The 16,324-nt window shown below is 45.4% G+C and overlaps 7 protein-coding genes across 7 annotated transcripts; 5 read left to right on the forward strand and 2 right to left on the reverse strand.

The window, feature by feature from the left end:
- Positions 1-901: 901 nt before the first annotated feature.
- Positions 902-2,549, forward strand: V865_002648 (uncharacterized protein; the record flags this gene model as incomplete). Its single annotated transcript, XM_066226448.1, has 12 exons — positions 902-952; positions 1,018-1,045; positions 1,100-1,146; positions 1,200-1,370; positions 1,439-1,501; positions 1,568-1,611; positions 1,701-1,838; positions 1,893-1,933; positions 1,995-2,066; positions 2,142-2,235; positions 2,341-2,449; positions 2,523-2,549. 12 exons carry the CDS (start codon positions 902-904, stop codon positions 2,547-2,549), a joined length of 885 nt encoding a protein of 294 aa, XP_066082545.1.
- Positions 2,550-3,081: 532 nt separating this feature from the next.
- On the forward strand, positions 3,082-4,832 carry V865_002649 (uncharacterized protein; the record flags this gene model as incomplete). The annotated part of the gene is made up of 11 exons (XM_066226449.1): positions 3,082-3,136; positions 3,318-3,364; positions 3,427-3,591; positions 3,680-3,739; positions 3,833-3,876; positions 3,949-4,086; positions 4,180-4,220; positions 4,306-4,377; positions 4,458-4,551; positions 4,640-4,748; positions 4,818-4,832. The coding sequence occupies 11 exons, from the start codon at positions 3,082-3,084 to the stop codon at positions 4,830-4,832; spliced, it is 840 nt and encodes a 279-aa protein (XP_066082546.1).
- Positions 4,833-4,984: 152 nt separating this feature from the next.
- On the reverse strand, positions 4,985-8,511 carry V865_002650 (uncharacterized protein; the record flags this gene model as incomplete). Its single annotated transcript, XM_066226450.1, has 9 exons — positions 4,985-5,101; positions 5,155-5,310; positions 5,366-5,541; positions 5,601-5,718; positions 5,866-6,141; positions 6,195-6,450; positions 6,509-6,763; positions 6,816-6,897; positions 6,948-8,511. The coding sequence occupies 9 exons, from the start codon at positions 8,509-8,511 to the stop codon at positions 4,985-4,987; spliced, it is 3,000 nt and encodes a 999-aa protein (XP_066082547.1).
- A 272-nt stretch (positions 8,512-8,783) lies between these two features.
- On the forward strand, positions 8,784-9,961 carry V865_002651 (uncharacterized protein; the record flags this gene model as incomplete). Its single annotated transcript, XM_066226451.1, has 3 exons — positions 8,784-8,829; positions 8,895-9,553; positions 9,635-9,961. The coding sequence occupies 3 exons, from the start codon at positions 8,784-8,786 to the stop codon at positions 9,959-9,961; spliced, it is 1,032 nt and encodes a 343-aa protein (XP_066082548.1).
- Positions 9,962-10,094: 133 nt separating this feature from the next.
- On the reverse strand, positions 10,095-11,962 carry V865_002652 (translation elongation factor Tu; the record flags this gene model as incomplete). Its single annotated transcript, XM_066226452.1, has 9 exons — positions 10,095-10,364; positions 10,427-10,578; positions 10,629-10,793; positions 10,860-11,216; positions 11,276-11,339; positions 11,395-11,535; positions 11,592-11,607; positions 11,661-11,832; positions 11,902-11,962. 9 exons carry the CDS (start codon positions 11,960-11,962, stop codon positions 10,095-10,097), a joined length of 1,398 nt encoding a protein of 465 aa, XP_066082549.1.
- Positions 11,963-12,308: 346 nt separating this feature from the next.
- On the forward strand, positions 12,309-13,803 carry V865_002653 (uncharacterized protein; the record flags this gene model as incomplete). The annotated part of the gene is made up of 9 exons (XM_066226453.1): positions 12,309-12,362; positions 12,424-12,504; positions 12,559-12,635; positions 12,803-12,851; positions 13,016-13,130; positions 13,187-13,300; positions 13,352-13,443; positions 13,513-13,647; positions 13,714-13,803. 9 exons carry the CDS (start codon positions 12,309-12,311, stop codon positions 13,801-13,803), a joined length of 807 nt encoding a protein of 268 aa, XP_066082550.1.
- A 423-nt stretch (positions 13,804-14,226) lies between these two features.
- Positions 14,227-16,277, forward strand: V865_002654 (homoserine O-acetyltransferase; the record flags this gene model as incomplete). The annotated part of the gene is made up of 5 exons (XM_066226454.1): positions 14,227-14,610; positions 14,735-15,323; positions 15,382-15,462; positions 15,533-15,690; positions 15,759-16,277. 5 exons carry the CDS (start codon positions 14,227-14,229, stop codon positions 16,275-16,277), a joined length of 1,731 nt encoding a protein of 576 aa, XP_066082551.1.
- Positions 16,278-16,324: the final 47 nt, after the last annotated feature.

A 16,324-nucleotide genomic window follows, 5' to 3' on the forward strand; every position in this document is an offset into this window, starting at 1 on the left:
TGAATGGATGATTTATCAATAGGCTAACAATAGTATTGACTTTTCGATGTTAGTAGACAGAGAGAGTCATTTGTTAGATTAAGAACGACATGACGACGGAATCAAAATCCACATGAACGAAAGTGGCGGAAATCACCACCCAGCTAAAATCCGCTCCTCTTTCCCCCCACTTTACTTTCGATCTTCTTGTTCATCATCATCATGGCTTGATTTGTCTGTCCGGCTTTTAGAGCTTCAGGATAAGATGCTGAGCCTACCCCAACGTCGGAAGACTCTCGGTAGCATATTCATGATGATTCATCTCCATCAAGAAGAAAGATGGCGGCGATCACAAGAACCACCAACGCTCAGGGCAATCTGCTAATCTAGTTCCGAGCGAAGCCATGACTATGGGCTTGTGCTAATTACAGGTCGACAACGACACTCCTCTGCATCACACGCACTAATGATCTCACTCAAAACAATCGACTTTGCACTTGACGATCGACCGTCCTCCACTCTCACTAGCTGAACTATCTTATCGAAATCTTCGCTGACTAAACGGATTTAGATGCTGCCAAGTCAAGCTGCGTTATGCTCACGAGCCATCGCGACGCCCCCATCAACGATCCTAGTGATGCTAGTTACCCCCCTGATGGTGACCGTGGCCGCCTTGACTACGCAGATCCGGGGCTTAGATCTTATCAAGGGAAGTTTAGGTTTGGGTCGAGGTCTTTTTTCAGCTTTGATCGCGATATCATTTGGAGACCCGACTTGGGAGCTCGAATGTCAGGCTGGAAATTCAGTATAAGAACATCAGGTAACATGGCTACATCATCCTTGGATCCCGAGATCAAATACTTCTCTTCCCATCTCCTATTTACGGTACAGTACCAACGTATTCCTCAGAACAATTTCAGGGATGTCTCTTCAATCTTTCAGTATCAATAGCCTCTTCGGAGTCAAGGGCAAGGTGAGCCTCTCGCCGATATGTACTTTACTGTACAATAGATCCTGCTCACATCCTTGCGTCCGTAGGTTGTCATTGTCACCGGTGGTGGTACAGGTAAGATTTATCGGCTGCATTTGATGTTGTTGAAGTTCATTGACCCGTAAACAGGTATCGGCCGAGCCATCGCTACTGCCCTCACAATCAATGGAGCCAAAGTGAGTCTCTCTGCATATATAGGAGATTTCTGACTGAATTGTCTGACTGATAGGTCTTTATTATCGGAAGACGATTCAACGTAGTCGAAGAGACAGCCAAAGATCTTAACACGGCTGCTCAAGGAGCTCAATCAGGTGGTGAATGTATCCCTATCGAAGGAGATGTAGGAACCAAAGCTGGAGTTGTAGAAGTATATGAGAAAGTATCCAAGCTTACTGATAAGGTGGGTTTGCTCATGACTCTCGTCCATTGAAAGGCAATATGATCTGATTGATCTCTGTTAAATCATAGCTCGATTGTCTTGTTAACAATGCTGGGTTCTCAGCCAACTGGAGAGTCTACTCGGATGATCTTGTACGTACCCCCGTCATTTTCCGTGGCTTTTCCGCCCAGCTGATCGAGCGATGATATGTCGGATAGAACGATCCCACCAAATTGGAAAAAATGCTTTGGTCAATCGAGGAGTAAGTAATGTCCATCTCATTCGGCTCTGGCTTTGAAGCCAGGACATAGTTCAGCTTCGTTAGCTGATGCAATATGTTGAATATTACAGCGTCGATTTCGCCAATATGACTGCCATCCACGTTGCCGGACCTTACCTCCTCGCAGTGAAATGTATTCCCCTTTTCCAAAAATCTGACGATGCATGCGTTACCAACATCACTTCCCTTGCTTCCCATTTCTTGAACAGGTGAGCAAATCTTTCGCCTTGTGTGATGAGCTCCACTGACACTGGATGTTGTAGGGCTTGTTGTGAATTGGCTTATGCTCAATCGAAAGCTGCAGGTATGCTCCACTTTCATTCCTTTGTCCATGAGTGATACTGACTTAGTCATAAATGTGGTAGAAACTCACCTGACTAAGCTTATGGCTGCCGGTCTTACCCCTTTCAACATTCGAGTTAACTCTATTGCTCCGGGTAAGTTTAACACATCATCATATGGCAATTCTGGGTTCATTTGGCGAAAGCTGAGATCGATTTCATTCTGGTCAGGCATCTTCAAGTCTCAACTCACTACGGGTACGACCGATCGAGATGCCCCGCTTTGGTCTATCCAGCAAAACCAACTGAAGAACATCCCTAAAGGGTAAGTACACTCAATTTGCATCACACATGTCTCCTTCCTCGTCAGAGTAGAAGGGTATAAGTCCATATTCAGTGAGACTTTCTAATTTATGTGATTGATGTCTAGTCGAGAGGGTCATTGGGAAGAGATCGCAGGCGCTGCCCTGATGTTACTCTCCCCTGCTGGTGCTTACACCAACGCAGCCAATATCATTATTGATGGTGGCTGGAGACTTGTAAGTATCACTCAATCTGTCGCAACTCTGCGGGAATCAAGACGCTAAAGAGATTGGTTGTTATTGTCAATAGTTTACCTCGGCTAACGATGTTCAATAAGGAGAAGCAAAGGCCGGCTGGGAGTTTGATATTTCTGAGATGTGATATGTACAGTGCTTGACCGAAGACATGAAACTGATTGTTCATCTTGTTTGACCCCTCCCCGATCTTGAAATAGGCGCTGATTAGCTTGTTCCGAGTAACATTGGTAATTCAGTTGAAATTGACCTTCCTACAGGTATCACCGGCCTGGTCTTGGATCGATCTCGATGGTGCCATTTGCCTTGTCCCTCACAACTACCTGATCTAGCTTCATTGTTGGTGTCAAGGTTCGGGAAAAGTTGAGAAAGCTGAATAATCCACCTATCAGAATGCCCTTCGGTCATAACCAAAACCCTTCCGCCACTGGCTGACCGATCCCATGAGGCAAGCTAGTCATCAACAAGCATTGGTTCTCGATCTTTTGCATGCATAATTGAGGACATGCATGTATATATAAAGGGAGAAAACCGGTTCCGGGATGTCAGAGAGTACATTGGTACTCAGTATTGGTACTCAGTTCAATTGACCCTATCCACATACTCCACCGACCATGTCACTCTCATCATTCGAAATTGGTAACCTCTTCTCAGTCAAGGGCAAGGTCAGTCAGTCTCGGTCAAGCTTACTTTATCAAGCCTTTTAAGCTTAAAAGTGATTGACGAGTTAATTTACTGAAAAATGTATTTAATTGATAGGTGGCGGTAGTTACAGGCGGCGGAACAGGCGAGGCTCTTTGCGCTCAATTACCTGACGTTGGAATGAACGCTGATATCTTCTAATATATAGGTATCGGAAGAGCTATCACCACTGCATTGGCAGTCAATGGTGCCAAGGTGACTAAGAATCTCATTCGTATATTCAGCTTTCTACAGTATTTCTGATAGAGATCCTGTAGGTCATCATTATAGGTCGACGACTTGCGACTCTAGACACCACCGCCAAGGAGATTAATGAACAAGCTTCCAAAAATGGGGGTCAAGTCATAGCTATCGAAGGTGATATATCTTCGAAAAAGGGGATCGAAGAGGTATACGAGAAAATCAAATCGTTGACTGATAGGGTGAGTATTCACCCGCTAGTTGATGCATGTCACATCGAGTTGCAAGTATTGAAGGAACTGATCATATACTGTATGGTATGAATCGCAGGTCGATTATCTAGTGAACAATGCTGGGTTTGCCTCAGTATACAAAGTACGAGCGGACATTGTAAGTCACAGTCACGCTGGTTTGGTCTATATCTCAGTGGATCAGAGTAGAGTATCTTTCAAGCTAACACGGCATCGGGGCTTGGTGTGATAGGACGATCCCGTCGAATTGGAAAAGAAATTATGGTCTATTGAAGAGTACGTCTGCTATGCCATGTCATACGATGCATTCATGTGTAAAGCTGACAGGCTACCTGTATAATACAACAGGTCCGACTTCAACGACATGACAAAATACTTTATGACAGCACCATGGCTTCTCTCAGTCAAATTGATCCCCTTATTCAAGAAATCGAGTGACCCTGTGATATCCAATATCACTTCGATTGGGGGACAGACCATGGATAGGTGAGCTAATTCCAAAGAAGTCGAATACTGTATTGTACTGCATCGACGAACAGTTCGCTAACGAGAGACCAATGAATGAAATCTTCTACACAGATCAATAACTCATCCCGCTTATGCAAGTGCCAAAGCAGCTGGTATGTTCAAGTGCACACTCTCAATTTAAAACGAATTGTAGTGAGTAATCTACACTGATCAAGACTAATGATCTTGATACCGTAGAAATCCATCTCACTCAACGATTGGCTGCCAATTTGATCCCATTGAAAATTAGGGTCAATTCCATATCCCCTGGTCAGCCTTGATTCTTTTGTTCATAAGATGTACATCGAGTCGACTTGAAGCGTACTGACTTGCATTCGTACTTTGATAAGGTCTGTTCAAATCGCAATTGACCACTGGATCGAGTGAGGTCGACGCACCTTTGGCCCCTATTATCGAACAACTGATCAAAGGCGTACCATCTGGGTTCGTGATCCCTTATCTTTATTAATTCCTAGTTTTACAAGCTGACAGTATCCTTAACTACCGCATTCTTCGCTCTACCAATATATAGACGAGAGGGTAGATGGGAAGAGATTGGCGGCATAGCTCTCATGCTCGCTACCCCTGCCGGAGCATATTTCAACGGCGCGGACATCGTGATTGATGGAGGTACCAGGTTGGTGAGTACAGATCATGTAATGGATCAACGAATGCCGTGATGTACAGCTTCTGACCTTTGATCCATGTAGATTTTGTCCGCCTAGATCAGCCGTGTCGAAAGTATAAAATCACATAGAGAAATAGATTTGATAGTTGATGCATGATATATGATACTTGTCATTGGTCATTCGACTTTACAACATTGGTACAAATGACATGTTACTGATATTTCGAGAGATATATGCTGCAATATTGCTTATGCTACAGGCTGCCATCGAGTATCTCTTCTCGTGTGAAGATAAATCTCCGCCCTGTCTGTTCTTGTTCTATGCAGGGTCCACTCGCCGCCTCTACCAGGGACGATATTGGATATCTATATAAGAAGCGTTAATAGGATCAACCGGGATGAGAAGGGTTTTGGCTTACCATGTATCTCTTGCCTTCTTGAAGTGCTCTGTCTCCCAGGGCTTTGACATCCCACACGTTCAACATTCCCACTCTGAATGGATCTCGGTTCCCTAATTGGGCATCGACTACGCGGATCATCCTAAAATCGCGAACATCTCGTTTGGGGCATAAAGTCTAGACAACACATGATGAGCTTGTGCCTATACACCAACGAAACCGAATGGCTCACCGCCAGCTCCGCTTCCATCTCTATTTGCTTATCCTGCATCTCTTGCATTATACGCATATTGGAATAACTGGCCAAATGAACGATCTGGAAGGTCGACATGGTTCTGAGGCAGCTCAAAGCATCTTTGGCTTCGAGGAGTGTTTCATAATCGTACTCCAGAGAATCAGGTGGCTCCGCTACGGCGTATATATCAGCAACTGTGCAAAGTGTAGCAATTGATATATCCAGCACTCACAACTGACCGGATCACTCTCTTCAGCCGATTGGGCGAGCAAAGATGCCAGATCTTCCATCTTCTCCATCTGTTTGCGCATCTTATCTGCAAGTCGGGTCTTTTCACCTTCATATCGTTCCTGAGGGGGGCATCAGCGATGAACAACGATTTCAGAAGAGATCACATGAAGTAAAGATAGTCCAAGGGAGTATAGGAGGGGAGGGCAACCGGGTCGTACGATCGATGGATGTATACACAAGCGTATCAGAAAGACTGTGAGACTCACCATCCACTGGTCCCGTCTGATCTGTTCCTCCTCTTCACCCCATGGCGGTCCATTGCCATTGGTGAATGCAATGGGAAATATCTTCTCCAGCACCACGTCCACGAGAGTGATCACACCACCGTCTACTGAAAGACTCGATAATGACGCGGTGAAAGGTCGAGACTGTTTACCTAATTTCGCATGCCACCTGGCTAAAGATGAAGAGTTGCCTGATATGATCAAATGCGAGTTATTGAACGCCTCTAAGACATCTTGACCATCGTTTCCCGATTCGAGCTATAGCGTCACAATCAGTCTACCGGCCGTTGGGTCATGGGTAAATTGCGTACCTTGGCTCCTGAAATAGCAATCTTTCGTCCGACAGCGACTCTACCTTTTGTTACAGCTCTTTGAAGACACGCATCAATCTGAGCTTTGATGCAATACCACCCATCTGTTAAGTCCAAGGAGTATTTTGCCTTGCCTTCTACCTGAGCTTGATGGATACCAGAGATGACAAGGATCATTGGAAGACTAGGAGATGAATCATGTTCTTGTACTCGTTTGATGATTGATCGTTCAGCGGCACCAAATTCTCTCTCATATCTATCAATAGTCCAATTTAGCTTCTCACAAAGGTTGGAATCGTAGACGGCGCACTTACCTATACTTGAGCTGATTGATTACCTCACTCCAACGCCATTTCTCCTGGAATATCTCCGGTCTAGCCTGAATTTGTCCAGCTAACTTCCACAAAATCTGTGCCCAATGATTCTCAACCCATTTCGCTTTGGCGAATTCACATCCATCCGCTTGCAATAAACTCAAAGCTTCTGCATGACCGAGGAAAGAATCGTCTTCAGATAAGAAACGGTAACGAGGAGCGGTGTCAAGGTCGATGGCAAATATATCATTGGGACTATCGAAACATTAGCTATGTGCACCTCAGTCACGAATCAAACACGACTCACATGTTCATCTCCCTCAATTCGTCGATACCATAGTACTGGGGATGAAGAAAGGCAGCTTTGTAATCTTGACGATGCGAGGGTGCTGATACAAAGATCAGTCAATGTGTATATCCAGCTGAAGAAAGTACTCACGTTCTAAATCAAAGACAGAACGGTAATGGGTGACTTGTCGCGGAGTCGAAGGTCCGGGATCCTGAACAGGAGCAGGTAAGATCGAAGTCGAAGCAGAGCCTGTCTTGAAAGGGGTCGAAAAGCCTCTCTTGAATTGCCGTTGAGAGGGGGTTGAGCCGAGTCCAATTCTTCTAATTGGTCCGGAAGGTGTTTTGATCTGTATAGGTCTTTTGCTCGAAGCCAAAGAAGCAGATGAGTTGCCGACGGGAGTACGCAGAGGGGTTGAGGGTTGAGCGAAGGACGATCTCTGACGCAAGAAGGGTGTTGTTGTTGGCGAGTTGGCTCTGATAGGTGGCTGAAGTGGAGCTTGAGGTCGAGATCGGATGGGAGTTGCCATGTTAGTATCGAGGTCGTTGAATAGATGAGCAACAGCAGCTTTACTGGCGGTACTCAGAGGGGCTGCTTCTTTCCCAGAGGCTGACTTGAACGAGGATAAAGGGATCGGTCGTGGCTGATTCTCTGACACAGAGATGTATTCTTCTGATGTCATAGGCTCTGAGTTGTTGTTTGAAGCTGATGGTCTATTTGAAGCTGAATGGAAAGTGGAAGATGATCGTGGAGTAGGTTTGGAAGGAGTACTATCGCCATCAAGGATGCTCATAGCCTTCGCCATAGCAGACTCGCTGATCTTGGGAGCTGCTCCACCGGATGCCAGCGAGAAGCCTGATGTCTGTGGGTGTGGTTGAGGTGGAACAGAAGTCGAAGCAGAAGGTTGAAAACCTTGATCGCGGTCGACTTCTTCAAACAGCTTAGCTGCAAATTGCATCGAATTGAGCGATGGTGGCGCGAGAGGTTTGATAGAAGTAGCGCGAGAAGATGATCCACGTAACTTGGGCACAGAAGTAGAATGCTGAAATGATGATGAGGGTAAAGATGAGGAAGGTTCTTCATCCATCGCTGTCGCTTGATCAATCTCGTTGAACATCTTGGAAGCTCGTTGTAATGACTCCGCACGAGGAGGTGCCATATCTTTCCCTTTACCAGTTTTGAATCCTACGTGATCAACTGGAAAGTCTATGGTTGATTCGTCAAATGGAGGGAAGTAATCTTCTTCTTCTGGATCACTCAAACGAGGTTTTTTAGCTGGTTTATTCTGTTCGAACCCATCATCCATATCGTCTCCAGCCCATATTTTATTGGCTTTGGCTATAGCTTCTTTCGAAGGTGATTTCAATTTTTTACCTCCAGCTGTAGCGAACCCTACCATCTTGGGTATGGGTATCTCCACATCTGAATTCCCACCGAAACCAACATCGAATTCTGGTTTATTGGGATGAGCTTCCTCGAAGGATCTATCATTACCTATATCTTCATCATCGATATCTCCAAAATCATCCAAGTCATCTGCACCTAGTCCACTGAGCAGGTCACCGACATCTGTAGGGAGGAACGAGTCGGGTATAGCGTCGTTGCCTTGATTGGGTGATTGAGGGCGTGAAGGGGGTTGGGAGGGTGGTTGGAGGTGTTGGTGAGACGAGGAAGAAGGTAGAGGAGTGAAATGGAACTCCTCTGTGACGAGGGGCATTGTGGGAGCTGGTTGTATCTACTTGTTGAGCATATGGTATGATTGATATGTGAGAGAGAGGGAGGAAGATGAGAAGGATGAGAGAGATGAAATGGATGATGATGATGATGACGGTGTTTTTTCTCTGAATAATGTTGTTGACAGTCGCGTCGGATCGAGTATGCTCTGGGTTACGTAAGTCGGGCAGATCGCCGTGAAATAATTTCAGAGGTGATCTGAATTTCAGCAATGGTCTCTTGATGAAATGAGGAATATGATGACCTCAAATTTGCATGGTAAACAACAAAAAGACTGAGATAAACGAAAACAATATGACTGGTAAGTCTTCCAGGGTATCGCGACGAGAAAATGTCCCCAGAACTGATCATGTGCTGTAGCTACAGATCCAAAATTACAAAAAGCATTGAAGGAATGTCAAAAGACCGTCCTTACCTCTCTCAAAGCCCTTACCACCTCCTGTAGCTCCTCTTCAACTTCGTCCTCCGACATCCCACCAGCCTTGGGAGACGTAGTCGGTCAACTCTTGGCTCAATTGAGACAATCCATTACAGCTTTAGGTCTATCGTTCAATCCTCCTATCACTATTGACGCTGCGATCCAACAGCTAGGAAAGATATCTGAATATATCGGTAAACTCATTTCGTGCGTGTTACTAGCTACCACACCCTCAACGGAACTTCTGGCTGAAGAGTGGAAAGAAGGATTAATAAGTGTGGTGGAAGAGACAAATAAACATACCAGAGTTTTAGAAGAAAATGGGGATTATCTAAGTTCGACAGGTATAGTTTGGGAATCCATTGATAGTCTGTTGAATGATTTATCGAAAGATGAACCGTCAGCTTTGAAGAGGAGATGGAAGGTTCATCAGAGTACGGTGAAAGATGCTTGGCAGGAGTTCAAGGAATTGTTGGAGAGTGCCTCCGATGACAAAGGAAAAGAGGATGAGAATGAGAATGTGAATGAGGACGGGGAGGATGGATGGGATGAGTTGGATTTGGGTGGTGAAGCTTTATCTGAAGAAGAGAGAAAGAGAGCGGAAGTTGTAAGTATCGCCGCTCTGTACTACACAAGCTGCTCGAGAGATCGCCAGCTTACAATCAATCTGTGTTCGATATTTCAATAGGCAAAACCTTTACTCGCATTACATCAGATCCTTCATTCCACCATCCCCAAATTCCTCGATCAACTAAATCAAAATGATTATCGTCGGATATTACAGATATCAACGGATTTTGTGAATGCGTATGATAACGCAGTATCATCAATGCATCCAGAACAAGATGAATCAGAGATAGAAGGGGCTCTGTTAGAAGTCGAGGATTCATCAAGGAAGATGGCAGGTATGTTCAAAGACAAGAGTATAGAGAAATGGACAGAAAGGTTAGAGTCCGAGAAGAAGAAATGGGAAGAAAGACGTTTGGATCTGAGTAGTCTGAAAGATGCAATCTGAGTAGGGTGTGTATATGCATAATATATATATAAAATCCAGATCAAACAAATGCTAAAAAATGATAATCAACTCAAAAAACCATCAAAATCATACTGATCCGTTTTAGGAAAGAAAGGTGTGTAGTTAATTATGTTTACTCGTAAATTTCGTTGACGATACCAGTACCGATTGTCTTTCCACCTTCTCTCAATGTGAATCTTGATCCTGGTTCAAGAGCGATATCATGCACCAAATCACCGATCATCTCCACGTTGTCTCCTGGCATGACTAATTTCTCATGAGCACCTTCGGTACCATCTGGGAAGGTAAGGGAAACAGTGACATCGGTAGTTCGGATGAAAAGCTGGGGTCGGTAGTTGGCCATGAATGGGGTGTATCGACCACCTTCTTCCTTGGTGAGGATCTGTATAACGATGCCAATTTCAGCATGTCTATTTCGTCACTCGTGAATGGCAATCGACTTACATAGAGTTGAGCCTTGAATTTCTTGACTGATTTGATGGAACCAGGTTGTACCAGAACCTGACCTCTTCTAACTTGCTCTCTCTTAATACCTCGCAAGAGAGCACCCATGTTATCACCGGCTTCACCTCGTTCAAGTTCCTTGTGGAACATTTCTAGACAGATTATCAGCTTAAATCCAAAAGCGGAATGATAGCTGACTCACCGATACCAGTAAGGGTAGTCTTGATAGGAGCACCCATACCGACAATCTCCACTTCCGAACCCTTGGTGATCACACCTCGTTCTACCTTTCCGGTAACGACGGTACCTCGACCGGAGATCGAGAACACATCTTCAACGTACATCAAGAAGGGTTTGTCAAGATCACCTGTGAAGTCAAACCCAATCAGAAAAACGTCTCTACCCAAAACGGAGGTATGTCATAGTGACTTACGAGCGGGAAGTTCCAACCATTCATCCGCTTTTTCCATCAACTCCTTAATTTTGTTGGCACCCCTCTCCGGGTCTTTTCCTTCCAAAGCAGCCAAAGCTGTACCCATGACGATGGGAGTTTCTTCACCTTCAAATCCGAATTCTGAGAGTAATTCCCTCATTTCCATCTCTACCAACTCCAACATTTCAGGATCATCAACTTGATCAACTTTGTTGATGAATACTACCAATCGCTTGATACCGACCTGTCGAGCGAGCAACAAATGTTCCCTGGTTTGAGGCATTTGTCCATCCGTAGCTGATACGACGATGATGGCTCCGTCTAACTGAGCAGCACCAGTAATCATGTTCTTGATGTCTAAATGATACTTTATTAGCAAGTTTCCGAATGACAGAATACTCATGTGGGAAACTTACAATCGGCGTGACCGGGACAATCGATGTGGGCATAATGTCGGTTAGGAGTTTCATATTCGACGTGCTGAACACGCACGAATCAGTATATATTGCACAATACATGGGTGGGGTAGGCTCACAGCAGTGGAGATGGTGATACCTCGAGCTTTTTCCTCTGGAGCTTTATCGATCTGAGAGTAGTCCATGAATTTACCACCACCTTGCTCAGCGAGGTATTTGGTGATAGCGGCCGTCAAAGTGGTTTTACCATGATCGACGTGCTGTTCATCCTATCAGCTAGACGTTCTTGCGTATCCTACAGCTTACATATACTCACTCCGATGGTACCGATGCTAGTACAAGCGATCAGCGGCGAATTCAACAGAGGAAGGTATAAGATACTCACTTGAAATGGGGCTTCTTTCGACTGAATTTACCACCAGCTTCAACAGCGTAACCTCTGGTAGGTAATCTCCTAGGACATAAGGCTACAGCTCTGAATCGGGGGGTAGGGAGAGGTTTGGTAGCGAGAGTTCGGGCGATGGGAACCGATGGTCCAGCCAAAGGTCGAACAGCGGCTATAGTATCACGAGAGAAAGATCGGTTAATTGGTCAGTCGATTTGAGAAAGAGAGGGTCATGGCTCACCTCTAACTTCGCTAGTTCTAAGAGCGGAGGAGAGTCGACTTTGAATGGCGTTTCGCATCATTTTGGAAAGGGGTGATGGGGGTCAATCGAGATGATTGTTTTGATGAGATGAAGAGCGAAGATAGGTAGGGTGATCACTGATATCTCATCGTAAAAAGTCCAAAAGTCAAAACCCAAAGGAAGGAAGGAATGGAAAAAAGATGCCACAGAACCAGAACCGGATATTTCCGAGAGACAACACATGGTCGACACGTGACCAGCTGCCCCTTGGATGAGGGTGTGTGTGGAGGGTGTCCATCCCTTTGTCTCCTACCTGGAATAGAGTAGTAGCCTTCATGCATCCTCACCTCTCTGCTTCATCCTTCCATCGTGTTTCCCGCCCATAGAGCTGCTTTAGATACATCAAGATGGAGGAAGAATACAAAGAGATCCTAGAATTCGCCTATGAGCTGGCTGAAAAGGTGAGTATATCGTTGACTTTCGAGCAATACTCGGCTGATTGCTGATCACTTGTGATTCTAGGCAACCGATATGATCCTCAAAGGGTCAGCGGCAAGGTGGACTAGTAAGAAGGATGCAGCAGCTAAGATGAACTCTGTTGACGTGAGTGATCAGTTCCTGGGTAAAAGCACATCGCGCTTACGCTCAATAATATAGCTTGTTACGGAGACCGACCAAGCTGTAGAAGACATGATCAAAGCTGCTATAGCTGAGAGGTATCCTTCACACAAGTTGTAAGTTCATCAAGCACCTACTCCAGCTGATATGGTAGTATCGGAGAGGAATCTCATGCTGCTGGTGATCAACCACCCCTCACTGACGAATATACCTGGATTGTCGACCCTATCGATGTGAGTACTATCAAAGCCGTACCCCGCTGACAATCTAGGGTACCATGAAGTAAGTCAGGAGCCTTGGACGTAGCTGATTGGAAGTTTCGTACACTCCAAGTAAGTCCGAGAAAATTAGAAGCCTGAGCTGACATGCAGTCCCTTCGTGGCTTGTTCAATAGGTGTTACGCACCATTCTAAACCGGTAGTAGGAGTCATGGCCTTACCATTCTTCAACCAAATTGTGAGTCATCGTGTTGCTCGAAAGTGCTGATCTCATTTAGTTCTCCGCTCGCCTTGGCGGAGGAGCCTTCTTGAACCGCACTACTCCTCTTCCTTTGACCGGTGGAATCCCTCAACCTTTGACCGAGTTGTCGAAATGCATGATCGGGACTGAATGTAAGCCAAGCTCTATGAAGACATATCGTGTCATTCAGCTGAAGTCCTTCGCTTAGGGGGAGGTGACCGATCCCAACAATGTATGGCGAAGAAGACCGAATCCTTATTCAGGCTAGCTGGAGATCCCACCAAAGGTGTGGAAGGCGGGAGGATGGTTCATGCTCTTCGAAGTAAGGCGAATCTATATCTGTGATTAACAAAGGCTGATTCGAAGCGGATAGCCCTGGGAAGTAGCGTTTGTACCATTGCTGCCTTAGTTTCAGGTCAATTAGACATGTATTGGTATGCTGGATGTCAGCCATGGGATGTTTGCGTGAGTCTAGCCTTTGTGATCCTCTTTGTGAACCGAAGGTGGTGCTGATCAAATTGCCCACTGAAACAGGCCGGTGCCATCATCGTTTCTGAAGCTGAAGGCTTTTTCTCGGGAGGTAAAGATGCATTCCACAACAATGCTCCGATGGGAGAAATTCTAATGAGCAGGAGATACGTATTTGTCAGACCTCTCCCGGACTCAGAGGCAAGCATCTGCTCGGTCGATACCCTTATCTGGCGAGATAGATGCTGACGTGGATTCTGTGCATAGACCGAAACAAGAGAGCAAATTCAACGTCGTTTGGTGAAAGAGCTTTATGAGACTGTCATCGAATGGACCAACGAGGGTATGACTACTTGATAGTGGTCTTGCTTCCCTGATAAAGTGGCTGTATCCTCAATTCGCCCTCTCCTTGATGCTTCCTGTGGATATACCATCATGTAAATAGATAGATACCTTGCATACATGCATGAATGGAATGGAGCTGTTCGGTGATCCGAGATTATAGTAACCGTGCTCGCCTGTGTGATGTGGGGTCTCCATGATATTTGCGATGGCGTGATCACCATATTTTGGGAAGAGTTGAATAGAAATGACGCTGTACATCACCAACTATTCGGAAATCATCTGTCAGAGTTGGATTCGCAAGCAGATGAGATAGGAAGGATTTATAAGGTAATGAGATGTATACCCATGAGCTGAGAATCTATATAACATCTTTGTGCATTTGACAGAAACAACCCACTGACTCGAATATCTTTTCCGAATCATCTTCCCTCTACAATGCCACCCAGAGCGAGCCTACCTCGTTCAATCCAACTCCCTTCCAACAAACCGACATGGAAACCTCCTAAACCACATTTAGCATCCTATCATCCACCTTCTCCCTCCTCTTCTTCTACTAGTAGTACGAACCATTTCATACCACCTGTTTCACCCCAATTACCAGCCAGGAGGAAACCAGCTTTCAACCCTGGTGGGTTCGGATTACAATCTTCGCCTAAGCCTGCTCCCGCTCCGGGCTCATGGAAGGGTAAAGAGAAAGCCAGGGAGGCACAGTTGGAAGAGATTAGGAAGAGGGATGAGGAGATAAGGCGAGACGAGGAGAGGCTGGAAGGTAGACAGAGTAAGAAGGATGGGAAAGAAGAAGCGGAAGCTTGCTATGTCGTGAGTTGATATTTCTTGATGTGACGAAGAAAAAGAAAATTCAAGTACGGTACATCGGCGTCGATTATGTCGTTTCCATTCGTTATGATGGTGATTGTGTTAATGGATTATCACAATAACACAGCCACCACCTGCTACACTCCATTTTCACTCAACCAACTCCCTACCTCTCCTCTACTCTCCCCACCCGCTACCTCCCTTCCAAATAGCCTACGAGACGTGGGGTACCCTCAATTCCGCTCGCGACAATGCGATCCTCCTCCACACGGGTCTATCAGCCTCTTCTCATGTTGCATCGGGTGGTAACGACGTGTCTTCCTCGACGTCTTCAAAACCAGGTTGGTGGGAAGATTTCGTCGGACCTGGAAAATCAATCGATACAGATAAATTCTTCGTCATCTGTACTAATGTCCTAGGAGGATGTTTCGGTTCGACTGGTCCATCGAGTCCTTATCCCCCAGGAGATGGGGAGACAAGATGGGCAACCAGGTTCCCAATGTTATCCATCCATGATATGACTCGTGCCCAATTTGATCTTTTGGATCATTTGGGTATAGAGAAATTGTATGCTAGTATTGGATCCAGTATGGGTGGGATGCAGAGTATCTCCATGGCTTACATCGCTCCTGAGAGGGTAGGTAGGGTGGCTAGTATTTCTGCAAGTGGGAGATCGGGACTGAATGGTGTAGGAATGAGATATGCTCAAAGAAGTGGTATGTGTATCTCATTTCCGTGAATTGCGGTTTTGAGTGCTGACAGGCTGGGTGTCAGTACTTATGGCAGATCCGAATTGGAACAGAGGGTTTTACTATGATGGAGTTCCTCCTCACAACGGGATGAAACTGGCAAGACGTGAGTAATTTTTCTTCAATCACGGCATATGGTAGAGTGGATAGTTAATCATGTGTATGATATCTCGTAGAAATTGCTACGATCACTTATCGATCTGGACCCGAATGGGAACAACGATTCGGACGTCAGATGCTCTCCGAGCAAGAAGCAGCGCTGGACTCAGATGGAAATCCAGATGTACCTAGACTCAGTCCCGATTTCTTGATTGAGACGTATCTCGATCATCAGGTGAGTTTGTGACTATACTTGTCCATACACAAAATATAAAATAGCTCACAAATATTTTGTCATATCAGGGCGAAAGATTCTGTCTCACATACGATGCCAACTCTATGATCTACCTATCCAAAGCGATGGATCTGTTCGACATGTCTTCAACAGCATTAACATCCCTGGCTAAGAAATTCAATTCTGCTTATCCCGATTCCAACCCTTTCCCTTACCCTTCTGATCCAGTCGGCATCTCAATCTCATCCTCGAAAAACACCGCTCAACCGGCATCTGAACAAGATAGAGAAGCGTTGGAGAAAGAAACCAAGAAGAAATTGAAAAAGTTCATACCTACCTCGAAATCACCTCACTTATCAGAACTTTCGCAAGGTCTCAAACGATTAAAGGATATACCAGCTTTGGTATTGGGAGTCCAAAGTGATGTTTTGTTCCCCGTCGAACAGCAAAGGGAACTTGCAGATGCGCTGAAGTTGACAGGAAATGAGAATGTGACGTACTACGAATTAGGTGGAGTATGGGGTCATGATACGTTTTTGTTGGATGTTCAGAATGTCGGTGGAGCTATTAGAGGGTTCTTACATTGATCGATCTGCAAAGACAAATCAAATATGAATATTCCGGAACAGTATGG

The sequence above is a fragment of the Kwoniella europaea genome, chromosome 1 (assembly GCF_036810445.1).
Source record: "Kwoniella europaea PYCC6329 chromosome 1, complete sequence".
In the NCBI taxonomy this organism is placed as follows: domain Eukaryota; kingdom Fungi; phylum Basidiomycota; class Tremellomycetes; order Tremellales; family Cryptococcaceae; genus Kwoniella; species Kwoniella europaea.